At 41.4% G+C, this 21,263-nt stretch overlaps 1 protein-coding gene across 3 annotated transcripts in view; it reads left to right on the top strand.

Moving 5' to 3' along the window:
- Nucleotides 1-487: 487 nt before the first annotated feature.
- SV2B (synaptic vesicle glycoprotein 2B) overlaps nucleotides 488-21,263 on the top strand; it is a gene marked incomplete at both ends in the record, with an annotated part of 76,407 nt that continues 55,631 nt past the window's right edge. For 2 of the 3 annotated variants that reach the window (XM_082619047.1, XM_082619046.1), the window contains one exon: nucleotides 503-953. In XM_082619047.1, coding sequence (XP_082475173.1) covers nucleotides 503-953 — 451 coding nt within the window. Of the gene's footprint in view, nucleotides 954-21,263 lie in introns of all 3 variants that reach the window. The other variant, XM_082619045.1, reaches the window with a different exon arrangement.

Genomic DNA, 21,263 nt, shown 5'->3' with positions numbered 1-21,263 from the left:
GTCTAACCAAGATTTCCTCCACATTACACATGAAGCACTGGCACTAATAAACATATTTGTTTAATTCTGAGAGTATTTTGTCAGAATTTCCACATTTCATAACATTCTTCTCTTTCCTTTCTCTGTACTCCAGGGTATAACCTTCAGTAGCAGAACAAACCAGGCCAGTCAGCAAGTTGCCAAGTCCTGCAGACTACTTGTCAAGGAGAACAGCTGGATCCATTTCTAATCAACATCTCCAACACAATACCCTTGGATTGCTGCAAGAGACCAGACCAGAATTTGAAACTTTCCAAAGACTTCCAATAGACATTGAATGCAAATGGATACTTAGGTTGCCTTTGAGACCAAGGGGAAGAATACAGGTGTCACGTTCACCCAAGAAGTATGCATTTAAACGTCTGTACATAGAATGGATGATGATTATTGAAACAGCCCAAACCTCTTTCACAGTGCAAGGGATATAGCTTGAGAGGCAAGCAGGCAGTCCCAGAACCAAGGAATGGATGACTACAAATATCATGACAACTATGAGGGCTATGCCCCCAGTGATGGCTATTATCGTGGTAATGAATCCAATCCAGAAGAAGATGCACAGAGTGATGTTACAGAAGGCCATGATGAGGAGGATGAGATCTATGAGGGCGAGTACCAGGGCATCCCTCACCCAGATGACATCAAGGCCAAACAGACCAAGTTGGCGCCCTCCAGGGTGGATGGTCTTTGGGGCCAGGCAGACCTGATGGCCGAGAGGATGGAAGAGGAAGAGCAGCTGGCCCACCAGTACGAGACCATCATTGATGAGTGTGGCCACGGACGCTTCCAGTGGACCCTCTTTTTTGTTTTGGGTTTGGCCCTGATGGCTGATGGCGTGGAAGTGTTTGTGGTGAGTTTTGCCCTGCCCAGTGCAGAGAAGGACATGTGTCTGTCTAGTTCCAAGAAAGGAATGCTTGGTAAGTAGAAATTTTCAAAGGTCATTCTCTTTGTGGCATTAAAATCTGAAGGGGAAAGAGCAGTAAAATTTGTATAGCACCTGTCACTGTTAGGTATCTTAAATCTATCATAGTGTCCTTGCAACACTATCATTTTACATCCATTTTGTCATTAAGGTATTTTTGTCTCAGAGAAATTAATAGGCACAGGTTTACAAAGCTAGTAAGTATTGGAGCTTGGGTGCCTACCCAGATCTGTCTGAGTCCCAAGCTCTTAGTTCTTCTTTCCAAGTCTTTTTTTTTAAATTGAAGTATAGTTGATGTACAATATTGTATGTTACGGGTGTACAACATAGTGATTCACAATTTTTAAAGGTTATATTCTTTTCTCCAAGTCTTGTTGCCTCCTTGAGAGTCTGATTTCTCTCTTTTTCATGTTAAACCACCTTCCATATCCAAATGACAAATTCATTTTGTGTGTGGCAGGCCAGAGGTCTCTTCCACTCAGTCCTTCTCTCTATGTCTTTCCAGAACCTGATAGCATCCGCTCCTGGTTTCTCTTGTATATAAGTGTTAGTGGGCTGAATGACTGTGTGCCTTGGCGATGAATACTGGACTGAGCCACCCACAGAGCCCCTTCAAGCTGTTGGGGAATCACACTGTGAAGCACAGATGGATTCCATGGGATTGAGGACCAGCTTTGCAAATCATTGATGAGACTAACACCATCAGAGCCAAACATCAGATATCAGGGCTTGCGGCACAGAGGATTCTGTGAAGTTAGAGAGAGGATGGGCATAAATTGTGTGGCATAGAAGAGATTCATCAAAATGTAGACAAAATAGTCTTGGTCATTAAATGTCCTGCAAAGAATATTCATTCTCTAAATTCAGAGTCCATGCAATTGATTGTTTAGCAAATATACAGTTACAGAGAACTTACTGTGAGTCAGGTTCTTACTCAAGACGGAGACATAGTTATGACCCACAAGAACTCAAAATCCATCTAGCATCTTAGTTCATTCACTCAAAAGATATTTCTTACTTGTGTACCATGTTTTAGTCTTTGTGCTCAGGCCCTGGGGAGAAAATATTGAACAAGGTAGATGTACTCCTTGACTCTCAAAGAACTTACATAAAGTAGGACAAACAGGCATTAACGAACATAGAGAATTATTTGATTATGGTAGGGATACCTGCTATGAAACACTTTGTGCCATTCTGGTCCGAATGCCTGCTTTAGAGCAGGGATTGACAAATATTTTCTCTAAAGCTCCAGATGGCCTCTGTCACCACTACTCAACTTTGCCTCTAGCACAAAAGCAGCCATAGACAATTTGTAAACTAATGGGCACAACTGGTTCCAATAAAACTTTATTTACAAGAAAAGGCAGTAGGCTGAATTTAGCTTATGGGCTACAGTTTGTTGGCCCCTGATTTTGAGCCACAATAAATAAGATTGGGGTATAATATAAAGAAAATATCTGCATAAAGAATTGTCCCTGGGGGCTCTTAAAAATGTTTTTACAGGCTCACAGATATAGAGAACAGACTTGTGGTTGCCAAGGAAGGGGAGTAGGGGAGGGAAGGAATGGGAGTTTGGGATTAGCAGAGGCAAACTATTACATATAGGATGGATAAACAGCAAGATCCTACTGTATAGCACAGGGAACAATATTCAATATCCTGTGACAAACCATAATGGAAAAGAATATATGTATAACTGAGTCACTTTCCTGTACAGAAGAAATTAACACAACACTACAAATCAACTATACTTCAATAAAATTTAAAAAAAAAGAAAAAAAAAATACGGGCCAATATCCCTAATGAATATAAACGCCCCCCAAAAAAATCAGCCTTAAAGAAGTAAATTCTGACACATGCTAAAACATGGATGAAACTTGAATTATGATAAGTGAAATACACTACTCACAAACACACACATAAATGGTTTTATCCATTCCTGCTTAATTAAAGAGACATTTAAAATGATGGGAACTCTGTCAGATATGGCCATCAGGAAACCAGAAGAGACCAAGTATATGCAAACAAAAGAAATGACTCAATAAGCAAGACGTCACCCAGAGTTTTTAAACACCAACAAAATTTTATTTTTTTAATTATTTTTATTATTTTTTTATCAACAAAATTCTGCTGTGTTTCTCTAAGTTTCAACAGATTTTTTGAAAAGGGCAAAACCCAAAACAAAACAAACCCCAACCTCCTGATCAAACCAAACCATCCCTAGTTGATCTAAATATTTCCAGGACCATTATTTTGTTTTGTGATATTCTCAACTGAAATCTTGGGTCCCTATTAGTCCAAATTGGTATGTCAGTAACGCTTTCACACCCTCTTGTTCTCTCTGCCACACTGGTGCCCAGTAACCTCATTAACAGCATGGTTACAGCTCCTGCTGGCTCCCAGGGCAAATGCTAGGAGTTGAGGGAACATGGTCCCAATCTGGAGAGCCCACATTTGTGCAATTTTACTTTCAGTGTTTTTCATGAAGATGCTATGACTCAGCCCAAGAGGGGCAGGCAGACCCCTGAGCAGAAATGGACTCCCGATGTACTTGTGGGGCCCCCTTTATGGATCCAGGGAGGTGGGTGATTGGAGGGTCTCGTGAGGCCGGCTTTTCCATGTGCTGTCTCAGGTCAGCTTCATAGTCACCATGGTGCTTATAGGATTTTTATCCCGTTTGTACACATCAGGAGACAGGCTCAGAGAGCTGTATTTAATGTCACATAGTAATTGCTGGAGCTGGGGTTTCAACCCAGATCTTTCTGATTTCAGGGTCTGTGTTCATTCTGCTATACCATACCGCCTTTCTTTCACACATGGTCTTTAGGAAGGAGGTCATGCCATGGGGCAGACTTCTTTCCAGTCATCAAGCGTCCCATAGATTACTTGAGCACCATGGATTGCTTCCAACAGAGACATAGCATGGTGTGGGGAATAGTGGTGTGGACACTGGTGTCTGGCTACTAGGATTTGGCAACTGGCTGTATCATTTATCTTCCAGTGACCTTGGGCAAGTCATCACTTCTTTAATTATCAGTTTTCCAATATATAGAATAGGGTAATGATACATCTGTTGTGAAGATTCAGTGAGATAAAGCTGGTAAAGCAATCAGCGCTCCATGCCCCTAAACTACAGTTTGCTCTTGTTACTTTGTATTATGACAGTCTCCCTTCAGCATTTACAGTGAATTATAGTTGCAGTGAGACAGTGGAGCAGCCTGGACCCTGCAGCCAGGTGGCCTGGGTATGAGCCCTTGCTCTGCCAATTCTTAGGAGGGTGACTTTGGGAATTACTTAGCTTCTCTGTGCCTTGGTTTCCTTCTCTGCAAAATGGAGATACTAATGGTATCTTACCTCATAGGGTTTTTGAGGACTAAATGGATTTAATGCATTTAACTTGCCTGAAACAGTGCCTGCCCATAATAGGTACTCATTTTAGTTATTATTGTTGAGGTTGTTATTATTACTAAGTTGATTGCTTGATAATGATGACTCATCCAAATTCTGGACTAGATTTTCTCAGGTGACATTGCATATTTCTTTAACCCAAAGTTATTTATAATAGGCTTTTAAGGTCAAGCTTCCCTGTCTTGGCTGGTGAAAAGGCCTTTTCTCTTCAAGTGCTAACCCAGTTCTTTCTTTCCCCTTCCTAGCTGTTTTTTTTTTTTTTTTTTTTTTTTAAGACAGTATTTTTTGAGCAGTTTTAGGTTCACAGACAAATTGAGAGGAAGGTACAGAGATTTTCTTTATGTCCCTTCCCCACACACATACATCATCTCTTCCTGTTATCAACATCCTCTAGCAGATGTACATTGTTACAGTTGATGAACCTACATTGACACATCATAATCACCCAAAGTCCATAGTTTATTTTTACTTTAGGGTTCAATCTTGGTGTTACACATTCAATGGGCCAGACAAATGTGTATTGACATATAGCCATCATTACAGTATCATACAGAGAATTTTCACTGCCCTAAAATTCTTTGTGCTCTGCCTGTTCATCTCTCCCCGCTTCCCCAACCCCTGGAAACAACTGATTTTTTTTTTTTAACTGTCTCCATAAGGTTTTGTCTTTTCCAGAATTTCATATAATTGGACTCATATAGTATGTAGCCTTTTCAAATTGCTTTCTTTTGCTTAGTAATGTGCATTTAAGTTTCCTCCATGTCTTTTCATGGATTAATAGCTCATGTCTTTTTAGAGTTGAATAATATTCCATTGTCTGGATGTACCACAGATTATTTGTCCCATCACCTACTGAAGGACATCTTGGTTGCTTCCAAGTTTTGACAATTATGAATAAAACTGCTATAAATGGCCACGCGCAGGTTTTTTTATGGACATAGTTTTCAGTTCCTTTGGGAAAGTATCAAAGAGTGTGATTGCTGGATTGCATGGTAAGAAAAAGTTTGGTTTTGTAAGAAACTGCCAAAGTCTCCTAAAGTGGCTGCACCATTTTGCATTCCCACCAGCAGTGTATGAGAGTTCCTGTTGCTCCACATCCTCGCCAGTGTTTGGTGTCTTCAGTGTTCTGGATTTGGTCATTCTGATAGGTGTGAAGTGATATCCCGTCGTTTTAATTTGCATTACTCTGATGACATATGGTGTGGAGCATCTTTCCATTTATTTATTTGCCATCTGTATACCTTCTTTGGTGAAGTGTTTATTAAGGTCTTTGACCCATTTTTCAAGAAGGTTTTTTGTTTTCTTATTGTTGAGTTTTAGAGTTCTTTGTAGGTTTTGGATAACAGCCCTTTATCAGATGTGTCTTTTGCAAACATTTTATACCAGTCTGTGACCTGTCTTCTCATTCTCTTAACTCTCTTTTATTTTAAAAAGAAAATGGGGGAGTTCCTTGGTAGTTTGGTTAAGACTTGGTGCTTTCACTGCCGTGGCCTGGTTTCAATCCCTTGTGGGGGAACTGAGATCCCTCAAGACCTGCAGCTCAGCAAAAAAAAAAAAAAAAAAAAAAAAAGGAAACAAAGTGATATGCCTCTGGACTGGACTCCTAGTTGATGTTCCAGGTAAAGAATTCAGAAGGAGGACTCTTCCTACCCCCAAATTCGGGCCTCAAATTATAGACTATTTTGTTATTTTCTCCCTGGAAATGGATGAACCATTCAGAAAATAAAAGAAGCATCCCCAGGCCAGTTAACAAAAATATCTGGGTGCCGCTGTGCCACTTTGCTGAGGTTTGAGAAAGATGAAAGTTTGCTTCCTTGAAGGGTTGTGTTTTAGTGAGTCACTTGTCTAGAACTGTCTCAGTTGGGGAAGAAAAAGTCCTGTGAAAATGTTGCTAGCAGTGAAGGGTCAGCCCTGCTTCTTATAAAGTGGTTGGTCCCCTTTAAGACAAAAAGAATGCATTCATTTGTTAATTAGACTCTTTATTCTTATTTTTAAAAGAATTGCTGGACATTTCCTCATGCCTGTATTCCCTGTATGGCAATGCAAGACAGGCAGGTCCCAGCACTCAGTGTGTTTTATTCTAATGGTGAAAATATAGTTCATACAAGAAATATAAAATACCAAACAGCACTATGCAATGCAATATTCAGTGTTATCCCTTTTATTCAAATATGAAGAAAACAGAGACAGTGTAAGGGATAGAACTTGAGGTTGGCAGGTTGTAGAGTTAAGTGGCTTGTTTTTATATCTGCTCTGCTGTTTAGTGGTTGTGTGACCTTGTGCTGATCTGAATTCTTCATCTCAAAGTCTTCCATGATTTTAGGTGGTTGGTGAATGAATCTATCAATATATTTCTTTTTAATCCCCTTCAGGTATCAATATTATTTATGTATTTTCTAGCTATATGTAGAAAAAATCATTTAAAATGACTTAAAAGATAGGAAGTTTAAGACTGTCTGGCATGACATTTGCTTTTTCAAGTGACATCAAATTGTTGGCATCTCTAATCATTGTTTCCTTATAGCTAGGATACCACTTAGTATTGATGACACATGGAACAAACCAACAGCATCCTTCTCTGCCTGCATTTGGTAAATTGCCACCAAAGTTTTCTCGTAATTGTAAAAATACCCCTTAGGCTGCAACTGTGGGTGATTCCTACCTTCATGCTGATCAAAAGAAAGAGAGCCTCATTTTTAGGTAAGAGTTCCACTTTTGCCTTCAGAATTTTGATTTCCTGGAAGGGTCTAGTTGCTCGGTGGGTATTTTATTGGCTGTTAGTTTTCTTGCTATCTGCAGTGGGAAGGCTCAGGGAGTCCTACACTTCAGATAGTGATTTAGAACGTATCAGGGGACCCCTGGGGCTTGGTGTCATTATGAGCTAAGGGAGGACATGGAGCAATGTCAGATGGAGTGGATTCATTAGAATAAATTGCGTGTTGAATTTCCATAGCAGCTCGGAGATGGATGTATTACTCTGCTGTCATGAAAGATTATCCTTTAATTGTTTTGTATGCAAGTTCGAAGTGAACATCAGGGCAGAGCACTTGATTTATGAGCCACTTTTTCTTTAGCCCTGAATTCAGAGTGTCAGTTCCTGAAAGGAGGGACCACCTGTACCCCAGAGCCTGGAACAAAATATGTGCTCAATAAATACTTACTTAGCCTCATGGAAACAAACACTCATGATGGTGAAATCCACCACTAGGAATTTTCATATAATCTTTTTGTGTTTGATTATATCAGTTGTCCTTATTTATATTTTTTAGATCATGGGATTCTTCAGAATAGAATGAAAGAAAGCCAAGGCCTTCCTTAATAGAGTCTACACTGATTGCCATATTTAGGAGCGTGGACTTGATTCCACAGGCGATGCAAGAGCTATTAAATGGGGAGCTATTAAATGGCTTTGAGGAAGGGAGTGACAAGGTGGTTTAGGATGATGACTCTGCTCCCATGATTTTGGTACTGGGAGTGGTTCTAGAGGAACAGAATCTTAAGGATGAGTTTACTGAATTGGTTCTGGAGCTTCTGGAATCAGTTCTGTAATCTGGTTAGATTTAAAGACACTATTACTCTATTTCCCATAGTAAAGAGAGCACTTCCTGTTCACAGCATGATGTGGCAATAGGGATACACAAAATATCATCATTGGATACTCCTATTCAAATACTTACAAGAGGCAAGGATCTAGGTGAGCATTTTTGTCAAACTAACTGCTGTCAAAGTAACGAGTATGAGATTGGCTGGTTGCTCCTAATATCATTGACAAAGTGGGAAAAGAAATGAATGAACTGAGGACTCGAATTCCCAGCACAAGCACTGCACAAATGACCCAAAATCTTCTATGTCTGCCCTGAAGGACACCTTTATCTCCTGAGATTGCTGACAACCAAACCCAGATTCTCATCCTCTGACTGGCTGAATTACAGTGCAGGTTGAACTCCCAGCCTCACAGCATGTCTACTGTTAAAGTAAAGGCATTGATAGGGAAGAAAAAGGATCCTGGAAGTTGGCATGGGGATGTGTGGGAAGACCCTGATGCAGCTGGGGACATTGAACTCCTAAATTTTGATCAGTCTTCTTTGCCAGTAGAAGCAGCCCCTCCACTCGTCTTTAGGGGATTAACCCTGCGTTGATGAGGAAGCTGTAATGGCCTCCCCTTAAGGCACCTACCTTGCAAGACATTGTTGATTCTCCTCAGGACCCCCACCCCTCTTTTCTTCTGGACTTATAACTAAACTCAAGTCCCTGCAGGTCCCTAAAAGTGAGGGTCAAAATGTGACCCATGAGGAGTTCTGCTACACTGCAAAAGAACTACTTGGCTTTTCTAATTTACACAGAAGTTCAGGGAATATGTGTGGGAATGGATATTAGGGGTGTGGGGTAATGGTGGAAGGAACATAAATTTGGATTGGGCCACATTAATTGATATGGACCCGATAAACAGAGATTTCTGCATTTAATGTTGAAGCCTTGGGGAGTTAGAAAGGGCTCTACTAGTTTGGTTGGTTGGTTGGCTAAAACATGGACCAAAAGTTGGCCCACAGTAAATGAACTTGAATGCCAGACCTGCCTTGGTTTAATGTAAAGGAAGAGATTCAAAGGCTTAGGGAGATTGGAATGTTAGGGTGAATTTGTCATTTAAAACCTACTCACCCGCCTTGGGAGGGTCCACAGGACACACCTTTCACCATGATTATGAGAAATAAATTTGTAAGGGGACCCCCAGCATCCTTGAAGAGCTCTGTGATCACTCTTAAATGTAAGCCAGACCTCGCAGTGGGGACTTCAGTCACTGAAGTGAGAAACCTAAATGCAGAGTAATTGGACCCTGGGTGGCAGGGGCCAAGTGACAGTGCTTAACCACCAAAGTCAAGGTGGGCGTGATTACTGTAATGGACAGCAGAGTCAAAGCAGTACCTGACTCTAAGAGACTGCGGTATTCCCAGAAGTGAAATACATAGGAAGTCTACTAAATTTTTATTTGATCTGAATGAGCAGAAAAATTCCAGGTCAAGTGAACAAAAGTCTAACCTGTCTCATAAAAACAGTCACTGCCCCTCAATTGATTCCCGGATTTGAGCCAGTTTATAGACCCAAAATCCGTGAGCAAAGGGGAGGCTGGGTCCCCTTGAGGAAGGATCCCAGGCCGCTGCCAAAAATTTATACTGGTTCATCTTTCTTCCAGTCTTCCCCAAGGGACCTTTGGCTTTTTACCAGGATGACTGTGCATTGGAGAAAAGGAAATAATCAGACCTTTTGAGGATTACCAGACACTGGATCTGGACTGGCACTAATTCCAGGAGATTCAAAACATCACTGTGTTCTATAAGTCAGATTAGGGACTAATGGAGGTCAGGTGATCAATGGAGTTTTGGCTCAGGCCCATCTCACAGAGGGCCTGGTAGGTCCCCAAATCCACCCTGTGGTTATTTCCCCAGTTCTGGAGTGCTTACCTGGAGTAGACATATTTAGCAACTGGCAAAATCCCCACATTGATGAAGAATGGATTGTCAGGGAGAGAGACTAAGGTAGGAGATATGACAGAAGTTTACTGGAGTAGTCCAAGGGAGAAATATGCAATTCCTGGACTAGTACATAGAGGAAACAATAGAAGCTGTTTGAGTGTTTTGAAAAATTGAGATTTTTTATATACAGCTTCAAAATATTTCTGCTATAAGCACCATTTTTTTCTTATTTAATATATGCAAGAAAGAAAACTGATGACTTATGCAAAGAAGACAACCCTTCCTAATTTCAAGAGATGGACATTTTTACACAGCTGGTTGTGTTTATTGTAATAAGATCAGTGAATTCATAGTCAGAGGGTTGACTATGACAAAGCTGATGAGTAAATTCAATTTTCTGTAACAAACATAAAGGAAGAAAAACAATTTCCTATAGAACCAACCAACCCACCAGCTAACCAACCAACCAGAAAACCAGCATCGTAATTTCAAGATTAAAAGTTATTTCACAATTAACCATTGGGGTTAAGAAAAATCTTGCAAGGAGACCTTCTTGAAACAAAACCCTCAGTTTTATGATGTGGGCTACATGTTAAGTACGGATTTAGCTTTGAGTGAGGCACTTTTCCCACTTGTCTACAGCTGTTTTGTTTTTTTGTGCCTTTCAACTTAGTCCTATATCAAAGGATAGAGCCTACCTCAGTCTGAAAGCATTTGTGTCAAAAACTAACTATTAACCACTTGTTCAAACTTATGGATCCTGGATTTTTACTCTTATTTTCATCAAGATTGAATCTAAGCTATTTGGAGCTCCATGTGTGTAGGTTTTAGTTTTACATGGACTAAATAGCATTGTCTGGAAAAAGAGGGGGATGGAGGAGGAGGAAGGGGAGGGGGAGGGGAGGGGGAGGGGAGGGGGAGGGGAGGGGGAGAGGAGTACTTAGCTGTCAGGGCTGTTGGGAGAATTGAATGAGATCACCGTTCTAACTATCCAGCTCAGGGTCTGCACACAGTATGTCCTCAGTTAATACTCACTCTGCTCTTCTGATCCATCTGATCCATCTGTTGGATCTTCTGATCCAACAACCTGATGATGTTCAGCTTCTAACTTGTTTGAACTTTCATTGTAGCAAAGATGTCTCTACATTCTGTCTACACTGCTTGCAGAACGTCTTTGGCCATGAGACCTTCAAAGACTTGAAGGTTTTTTGTTTTTGTTGTTGTTTTTCTCCATAGTTCTAAGCACACTCCTTGAGACCTAAATAAAAGATGTTTGGTAACTAATGATTTATTAATTTGGGGAATAAAAATGTGCTAGTTACTTATTTATATGGATTCCCCTATATTTGTCCCCACCATGGAAAACTTTAGTGAATTAGAAAAAGCTCATAGGGCTGTAAATCCACATATTTGAAAATATAATCTTCAGACTATGGAAAATACAGCAGGAATGAATGGGAGAAATCCTTAAGTAAACTGTTATATTTACTGGGAATGGAGGGGAAGTTGCAGGGTTGGGCATGTCTCCAGATATTGCAAAATATCCCCTGGAAGGACAAAATCACCTCCAGTTGAGAACCACTGCTCCAGGTGAGGGGTTCTCCCCTCTATCTGCCCATTTGAGTCACCTGAGGAGCTGTTAAAAAAAAAAAAAACAGGCCCTGGGACTTCCCTGATGGTCCAGTGGTTAAGACTCCTTACTCCCAATGCAGGGGGCCCGGGTTCAATCCCTGGTCAGGGAACTAGAGCCGAATGCTGCAACTAAAGATCTCGCATGCTGCAATGAAGATCCTGCACGAGGAAACAAAGATCCCACATGCCACAACTAAGACCCAGCTCAGCCAAATAAATAAATAAATAAATATTTAAAACAAAACAAAACAAAAACAGGCCTTGCTGTAGAATAATGCTGTCAGAGACTCTATGATTGAGGTATGGTATAGGCATTTTTTCACAGCCGCCTGGTGATTCTGTTGTGCAGCCAGACTAGAAAACTAGGTAGTTTACACAGAGACTCAGGGTCATTAGGAGCTACTGAGTTGTCAGGGTTTTTTTATTGTGCTACCTAGGAATTCTCCCCAGACAGCTTCCTTCTTGAGTTTGTGGTGATGGATGGGATATTTGCATACACCTTGACCAGTGTAAAGAAAATGGGGTTGTACCCAAAAATCTTGTTTACATTTGCAAACAAGATTATCAATGGATTTTGATATCCAAGAGATTATCAATGATTTTCAGAGATACTCACATTTGACCTTTAAATGAAACTGTGAGGTGGTTAGAGTGGTAATCCCAAGTTTACAGGATGAAGGAAGTGCTGCTCGAAGACTGTAAGTGATGCATATGGTTCCTAAGGTAGTTTTCTTGTCCTGCATTGTCACTCATTGCCACTCGTGTTCACTGTGGGTTACTTTATAGTAATGAGGTTGGAAGGTTTATTTTTGCATGTACGGATTTCTTCATAAAAAGCAAAGAACTAATGCTTAAGGGTCCATTATTTCCCAGGACTGGTACAACCTCTGTTACCTTTCTTTTAAGTTAAAAGCAAATTATAATAATTATATTACTACCACCACCAAAAATTAGTTTGATAAACTCTTTTATACTAAGCATTTTATATATGACATTTCTGCTCCTTATAACAACCTGCAAGGGAAGCATTATTTTCACTGTTTTACAAATGAGAAAACTTAGTCTCTAAGAGGTTAATGTAACTTGTCAAAACTAGTTAGTGATGGCTCTAGGAGTTGAAGCCAGTTATGTCTGCCTGCAAAGTCTACTGCTTCTCCTTTACCTTGCCGTCCCATCTATGGAAGATGTCTTTAGGTGACCGTTGCATACGTAACCTTGAGTAACCTTTACGCAAAATGCATGACTCTGATACCATACAGTTGCCAAGTAGGCACTGGGCCTCCATCAGAGTGCTAGAGTCAGTTACAGCTTATCTCTGTAGGTGAGAGCATGATGTAGTCCACGTCCCAGCCAGTTGGACCAGAAAGGCCAGGTGCCGATTTCACCAGGGACTTGCAGTGATCTGAGGCATAGATTGTGAGCCCAGAATAGGCTGTCATATTGCTGAAGAGCGACACTGCCATCTGCCCATGAAAAGGGTCCCAAGGAATGCTCCATCACCTTTTTAGACCAGAGCAGCAGAGGCACGAAGGACTTCCCCACCCTCCTTCTGCCAGGAACCACATCAGACAATGGAACACTCTTGTCCAATGTGGAGTTCATGACTATACAGCTATCATGGCCCTTTGCAGGCCCGCAGGTATAAAATCTCTCTGTATTTATAACTCTTATGCAGCACAAGCCCAGATGAGTTGGTTTTTTCTTTGGAAAGGATTGGTTTCGTTTCCAGAGAAGTCTCAGATATTAGCAGGGCAGGGAGGAGGGAAGGGAGAGTCAGATAGATGGTCTTGGAAATGTAATAGCCTTTGACATGCCCCCTGGGGTCCATTGAACAGATCGAATGTGAACACCCTTTTCTTCATTCGGACGGGCCCAGGCTGCTCAAATGTGCAGTCAGCATCATCTGTTTCAACACCGGAGATTTTGCTGACTCAGAGGCATATATCAGTCTCCACTGGGGATGTGCAGCAAATAGCCTAAAGAAGTCGCATTCTTTCCTTGGCCTCTCTGCCTCACCTCTCCTTGGGTCCTAGAAAGGAAAGTCTTATCCTTCGAAGGAGATGTGACAACAGATTATAAGGCGTAAGCCATTACTTACAACATTATAGAATCATCTAATATTAGAAGTGAAAGGGATAAAGGAGAACTCCTAACATGCCTTTCATTTCTTACTGGAGGAAACTGAGCCCCAAGGAGGAAGCGAGTTCTGCAAGGTCACAAGCTCTGAGAGCAGGACCTGGACCCCCGACAACTGGCACAGAGGTCTTTCCTCTACACAGTGTTGTCTTGCCTTTTGCTCTTAAGGAATGACTATGTAAATCAATCAGATGATCTTTCATCTGTATGTTTTCTTTTTTAGGAGGCGATATGTGTCTAGGATGTATTCAACTGCTGGTAACAATGACTTTGAATCGTGAAGATGTTTATTCTTTACTTATCAAGAATTCTTAAAGTAGATGGTTCCAGGGTTGGGTCAATGGCTTACTGATGTCAGGACATTAGGCAAGGACATTCTTCTGGCCTTTCCGTCATGGTCGTAAGCTGACCACCATAGCTCTATGCTCTACATCCTCCCATGATGGCTTTCCAAACAGGAAGTGAGAGCGATGGTGGCAAGAAAGTGCCTCTTCTGCAATGTTCTCTCTTTTATTGCACAAAAACATTGCCTAGTAGCCTTTGACAGACATCCCTGTATGTCTTATTGCTCTCCCTGAATTAAGAGTTGGATTCAGAGGACCATCTTAAATTAACTATGCTTCATCCCCTAGGGTTGTGTGTGTGTGTGTGTGTGTGTGAATTTCTCTGAACACATTTTAATATTAACAAAACCACGCTTCCTTTAACAAGGAAGAAGAGGGAAAAAGTTCTGTTGGGAATGTGACCAACAGAGTCTACCATATGTGTAAACACTTTAAAGGTGGGCAGTCTGACTTAATATTTTGGCTCTATCACTAACTACCTCTACCATCATAGACAAATCACTTAGCCTCCCTGAACTTTGGTTTCATTATCTATAAGATTAAGATATTATTAGTACCTACCTCACAGAACTATTGTGAGGGGTAAAAAGATAGTGTATATCAAGGGCTCATCAAAGTGCCCAATAAGGACCCAATAAATATGATCTTGCTTTGTATATATGTATATATATATATATATATATATATATATATATATATATATTATCTTATTGAATAACTCTTTAAGGAATCAATTATTTATTGAGTGGCTCATTGATGAATGACATACAAGTGCTTCCCTCATGGAGCTAACATTTTAAGGGGAAACAGAAAATAAATGAGATGATTCCCCCCCCTCACCTTCCTAAACTCCATTCTTCCATTGGCAGGAGCAGGGGGTGATCCAGAACTCAGGGTGCTCTAGGTACGTCCTTCAATACTTCTTTTCCCCCTAATACTACCAACCGTGCTACCAAAATTGGTTTTGAGACCTTCGGGAGCATGATTACACCCTTTGTCACTGTATGTGTTGGTCACCGTGAGAGGTCCACGTCTCCCAGGATGTTCATTATCACCCAGACTTTCATCCCCGTATGGCACTGTGCATCCTTTTTTTCCCCTATCTCATCTCCCACCTCTTCCCTTAATGTCATTTGCCTTTTTGCTACAACTGAAATGTATTCTCCTCTGAGGATGTTACTTAGCCCTGCAGTCTTAGTGGCTTTTGCTTTTTTTGTCATTTGCCTTTTTGCTACAACTGAAATGTATTCTCCTCTGAGGATGTTACTTAGCCCTGCAGTCTTAGTGGCTTTTGCTTTTTTTGTCATTTGCCTTTTTGCTACAACTGAAATGTATTCTCCTCTGAGGATGTTACTTAGCCCTGCAGTCTTAGTGGGTGGCTGTTTCCTTTTTCATATTCCACACCCCTGTACCATTGCTCCTCCTGGCTCCCCCATGACATTTCCAGACCATTCTCCCTTCCTCCTCCTTAAAACATTCCTCATTTGCATCTCCTGTCCTCAGAGGGTATCACGTAGCATGCATCCTTGTTGCAGTCATCTACTGGCCCCCTGTGTCATGCCCCCTCATTCCTTGAGGAATTTAGTGCCAGGTTTACTGTCACTATTTCCATTATAATTCTTGGTGATTTCAGTAAGCGCCTTCTAATATCCTAGTTTCTTTCCTTAAAGTCTTCTGCAATGATATCCCCCCTCCTAATCACCTACTGTCCTGGTCTTACCCTAGGTCCTATTTTTATCGATTACTCCAACCCCTCCACAATCCCAATGTCAAGTACCCCTTCTTCTGTCTTTCTAGCTCACTCTATCCAGTCCTCCAGCTCCCACAGTTGTTCAACCTCATGAGACCTACAGCCTTTTGGTCTGTCACTTACCACGCTCTTGTCCTCATCCCATTCTTCACTGAACTTAAATTCCATGAGCCAGAATCATAACCGCCATCAACTTCCTTGTGCCTCTCTTTTTTGTCGTGTCCCTCAGCTCTGGTTACACCTCACTCGTCATCAGTCTGTCCCTGTACCCTGTAGCTGAACACGGCTGGTGAGATACACACAATGTCGTCCCCTGGTCTCACTTTAAATTTATTGTCAATAACCTCAAGGGCGCCCTTGTACTGCCAGCCATCATCCTTAATTTCCCTGAATTATTCACTTTCCCACTCTCCTTGATGACAATTTCGTGCCTCATCCTCTGTTTTCCAGTTCCCAGCGCTTCCTCCCCATCTTTACCCTCAGCATAATGAACTCAGTTCCTCTTTCACTGAGAAAACAGAAACAACCAGAAAAGAACTCCCACAGTGCCTACCTCCACACTTATGTTCCTAACTGCCCCTGGGCTTACATCTTATTCCTGTTGCTGTGGAGGAGCTGTGAGGCTCACCTGTCTACTCTCAGGCTAGATTCTCATCCACTCTCACTTCCTCAGGGTACCACTTTCATAATTCTCACCTTCCTCTCCCTCATCTATTTTTCTGTCTATCTCAAGTCATTCCCATCAGCACACAAACATGATACAGTTTCTCTAATCCTGACTTCACACACATCTCTTCTGTTTTCAGTAAAACTCACTAAATCCAAGTCCTCACTTCCCATTTTTGCTCGACTTTGAGCAGAATTTAGTCCCCAACACTTCAGAAAACTGTTCTTGTCTAGATCACTAGTGAGCCCAACTTGGTCAATCGAGTGGTCCAATCTCAGTCCTCCACATTCTGGACCTGTCAGCAGCAACTGTAAGAGTTCAGCCCTCTCGCCTCCTTGAAACACTTTCTTTATTGGATGTCTAGGCTACCCCTGCCTCCAGTTTCCCTGCTGTTCCACTGGCCACTCCTTCTCATTCTCCATTGCTGGTTTCTCTTCATCTTCCTGACCCTTAAACATTGGAACATTTCAGTACTCAGCCAAGGAAGCTCCTCTCTATTGTCACTCACTTCTTTGGAGAGCTGATGCAATCTCTGCTTTATATACCATCTATTCTCTTGACTCTACCTTTAAAATACAACCAGAATCCAGCCACTTCTTACCATTTCCACTGCCACCAATCACTCCACTCCAAGCTGTCAATGTCACTCACTTGGGATATAATGGCCTTCTAACTGGGCTTTGTGATTCCACCTGTCAGAGGGAGAGACCACTGTGGATGTTGTGGATGGGTAGTCATGGAAGCTTTGGAAGGAGCCAGCCATGCAAAGATCTGAACAAAGAGCATGCCAGATAGGGAAACAAGCAATGTGAAGACAGATGGGAAAGAGCATAGAACATCACTATCCAGGGGGTATTCAATACCTGATACAAAGGTAAAGAGAAAGTTAAGAGTAATTGTCATAGGAATAAAAAAATTAAGAGATCTGACCCACGAGATACATTTTATTTCAACAAAAGTGTGAATACTCACTTTCCTAACATACTAATATTAAAACCTCTGCCGATCTCTGTCACATAGGGTTTGCAAACAATGGATGAAAATAATTGTTTGGTTAGTAGAGTGTTTTAAAAAGCAAGGAATTTTATTTAGAAATCAGATTTCAGGCTCTTTTTGAAACTCTAGGAATAGAGTGTATATTCGATAACACAACAACTGGCTGAAGTTAAGTATGGCTGCTCCCTTTAGATGGGCCCGTATTCCCCCATTCCTACCATTCCCCATTAAGTATGCCTGCTCAACTTCACTCATTTGCATTTACTGCTTGGCCCGTGTAGGCATCTGATTTTGAAATCCTTGGGCTAAGAGGTGAAAAGATTTCATCAGTTTGGATATTTGAGAGGACTCACAAGACTCCTCTGAGTATGGTCACATAGGCTCTTATTTAAAGGGAGAAAGAGAGAAAGAGAGTGTAGGCAAGAACTGGACATTCAAAAGACATCCAGGCACAGTCCCCAAGGTCCTTCTTATTCTCATATGGGCTTGTCTCCAGATAAAACCACCAAGATCTGTGCAAGAAATCTTCACTTTAGGAGACCTCAAGGCAGAAGTTCCCAGAGGGATTTTCTTGTCCCTCTGATTGTGTGGTAGAGCCAGGTTGACTAACCAGTTATGATACTGAAAACCATGAGTAAACAAATTGGCTCTAGGGATCACCAGGGGAGTTTCAGACTTCAAACAGCACATCACAAATCTCATTGCCCTTATCTTAGCCATGAGTCAGAGCCAGATGTCTAGGTGTCCCAGGGAGAAAGACAGATCTTTTCCAGTCTGGCTTTAAATCAACTCTATGCTAATATAGAAGATAATGTTCTTTGAAGACAAGGTAGCCTGTTCAGAGTCATTGTACCAAAAGACATCCAAGTTTTGTAAGGTCGTGATTTTGACCTCTGCCAATAACCAGCCTCATCACCTTCTGATCCCTGTGTGATGCTCAGTCCTGCTGTCCCCATCCAACCATTCCTTTACCACCCCCAACCATCTGCTTATTCTAAGATAGCAAAGCTTGGCCCCCACCCTCTTTCTAGTCATCAGCTTGCCAGAGTTCTTACTGTGGCCTTTCTCTGGCCCCTGCCCTGCTCTACCACTTCACTTGTTTCCACCTATTTATTTCTGTTATATTGTGAGTGTTTTTGAAAGCAGAGGACTGGGCTGGACTTATTTAATCTCTATGCCCCTTTCCCACACTCGCTGATACATAGAGAATGGGGCTGAGCAAATTTCCTTGTAAAGATTTTGGTTTCCATTTTTGATTTTATGTCAACTACTCCTGTCTCAGCTATTAACTCTGAGCCATACTCTGCAATTAATTAGCACTACTGTGATTCTCCTGGACTGGTCCTAGATGTCATTAGATACATGGTTCCATCCTCTAGAAATGACCACAATGGCAGTCTCAACTTGGGCTTTAGTGGAATGGTTGAGGGATTGCCGAGGCTCACTGGGTAATGGTCATATCTGAGATGCCCACGGTGTCCAGGAGAGCTATCAGAGATGTCACACCTCTACTGGTTTTAGTCCAGGTGACACCTCTTCTTACCTGCACTGAGAGGTACCAAAAGGCAATCTCTGCTTTTCTAAGATGGCTCTAGTGTGGTGGTATGTGGACAAGGCAATTTCAGGGTTCTCACAACATCCTCAAGGAATATTTCTTAGTGCCTCTTCTTGATAAGAAGAGGCACTAAGAAATATTCCTTGAGGATGTTGTGAGAACAATATCCTGAGAGGAGATTAAGGGACATGCCAGATACCCCTTTGCCCCAGGGCTAGCCCAGGGCAGAAACCTCACTAGTGTCCTGAAAGTTTTCTGTTACAGTTGCTTCCACAATGACTGTAGGCCTATCTTCTACTCACCAAAGACATGGCTAGAGATCTGGGATCTGGGTATACTTACAGGCTCATTGCTTGGCTCAGAATATTGCCTTGTGGCTTGAGCTTGGTTATGCATCACCTGGGTTGATAAAGTCTCTGGGCTGCCTTGCAGGGTCTTTAATTTCCTTTAAGTATTGCTGGAGAAAGAACCTCTTCCTGGTTGAAGACCCTATCCTTACACTATGTTGCTGAAGCAAGTGGCTCTGTCTCTCAGATTCCCCAATCCCTCTGCAGACCCCTACCTCTGGATCTATTGGCCACATGCCGAACCTAGACCTTCCAGGAGGGATGATTCTGCTCTTCCATAGCGTTGTGGCTTCTCTCGAGCTGAAGGACCAAGCATGAGTGAATGTATTGTATCCTCAGGCAGAGTGACAAATACCTCCAACCCTGGTGTCCTTGAATAGTATTAGTGCACCTTTTCTCATGAGCTACTCCATAATTTGGGGCATTGATGAATCACCCACTGTAAACCTGGATTTCTTCTATCAGATATTAGAACAATTTACTCAGCTATTTCAATAATTGTGGTCAGAGAGGAAAGCTCCTAACCTCATCTATTAAATGAAAACATTAATACTTCCCTCACAGGGTTGGAATGACAAATTGAAATTATTCTGTATATCACCTAGCATAGTATCTAGCACATGGTAGGGTCTTAAAAGATGCTAATTCCTTTGTCCCTTCCTTTATCTTCTCCACACTTGTTTCCAAATATCTTATGTGACCTTTTGGAGAGTTCCAACTTTCAGTAGACTGGGAAAGTTAACCTACTTCCAAAGATTCATTCACTTGAGTTTATCGGACACATAAAGTACTAGAAGTGTCCAATACAGTGATTGCCATGTTGGTTTCCACTAGACAAACTGTTAAAACCAAACCTTTTCTGTGCTAAACACTTTAGACCCAAAAGAAAGTATTTACTTATCCCAGAAGTTTCCTAGCATCCAGATGTTATATAAACAAAGCACTTGGCCAAACTACCCAAGGCATCTGATTTCATAAGGGTATGCAGATAGATACCCTGATGTTCTTCCATGACTTAGTACCAAAGTGAGACTTCTCCCAGGGGTTCACTCATGTGTTCAACCTTTATCACGTTTACCACATGATAAAGTGGTAAACTTTATAGATCTGTGACTCCCAGACCCTAGTCCAAGAGAACATTACCCTTCAAGAAAGTATATTTGGATTTATAATAAAGAAGTGGAATAGAAATGGTTCCATCTGGAGATGCTGATTTTTATTCTTGCAAGGCATATGCATGCAGTCAAATAAATACTGGAGTGGCTGCAGAAAAAGGGAGCTCAGAAGTTTCCTAGGATATTAATGCATTTAATTTCTATGTATTCAAGTGAAAAAAATGTGAGAAATGCTTTCTTTGTCCTTGGTTAATTGCTAAATAAAGAAGATTATCCTGCAGGAGCCTCTTCTTTCCCATCACATATAAGCCAGCACATTCTGATTGTTTATCTCCTCAACGGGCTGCCCCTGGTGCTGCGGGTATATTCTGTCTGTGTGAAGAGCATCTCTAGAGATGGCAAGAGGTTTGTGTTACATACCAGCTCTCTGGAAGGAAATTCAGTGCTGGGTCTCAAGAAGCCCTTTGACCTCATAATTTCATTTCTAGGAATCAATTCTGAGCAAATAACTAGCAACGCAGACAAGGACATATGCACAAAGATGTTCTTTGCTGAGTTACTTATCAAGTGGAAAAAATAGGTTATGGAACTTCCAAGACAGAATGGTCTCCACCATGTAATTGTATGTGTACAATTACAAATACAAAGAATAAAGTACGCTAATAACAGCTGTCTTTGAGTGGTGGTATGATAGTTTTGACTTTACCTTTTATACATTTTTAATGTATTTTTCAGAGTTTTCTACAGTGGGTGTGAATTATTTTAATATTATTTTGTTTATTTCTTTCTTTTTTTTTTTTTTTTTTTTTTTGCGGTACGCGGGCCTCTCACTGCTGTGGCCTCTCCCGTTGCGGAGCACAGGCTCCAGACGCGCAGGCTCAGCG

This window comes from Mesoplodon mirus, assembly GCF_964341445.2.
Source record: "Mesoplodon mirus genome assembly, chromosome: 4".
In the NCBI taxonomy this organism is placed as follows: domain Eukaryota; kingdom Metazoa; phylum Chordata; class Mammalia; order Artiodactyla; family Ziphiidae; genus Mesoplodon; species Mesoplodon mirus.
The sequence above is the reverse complement of the archived record's forward strand: the minus strand, read 5'-3'. Positions and strand labels throughout refer to the sequence as shown.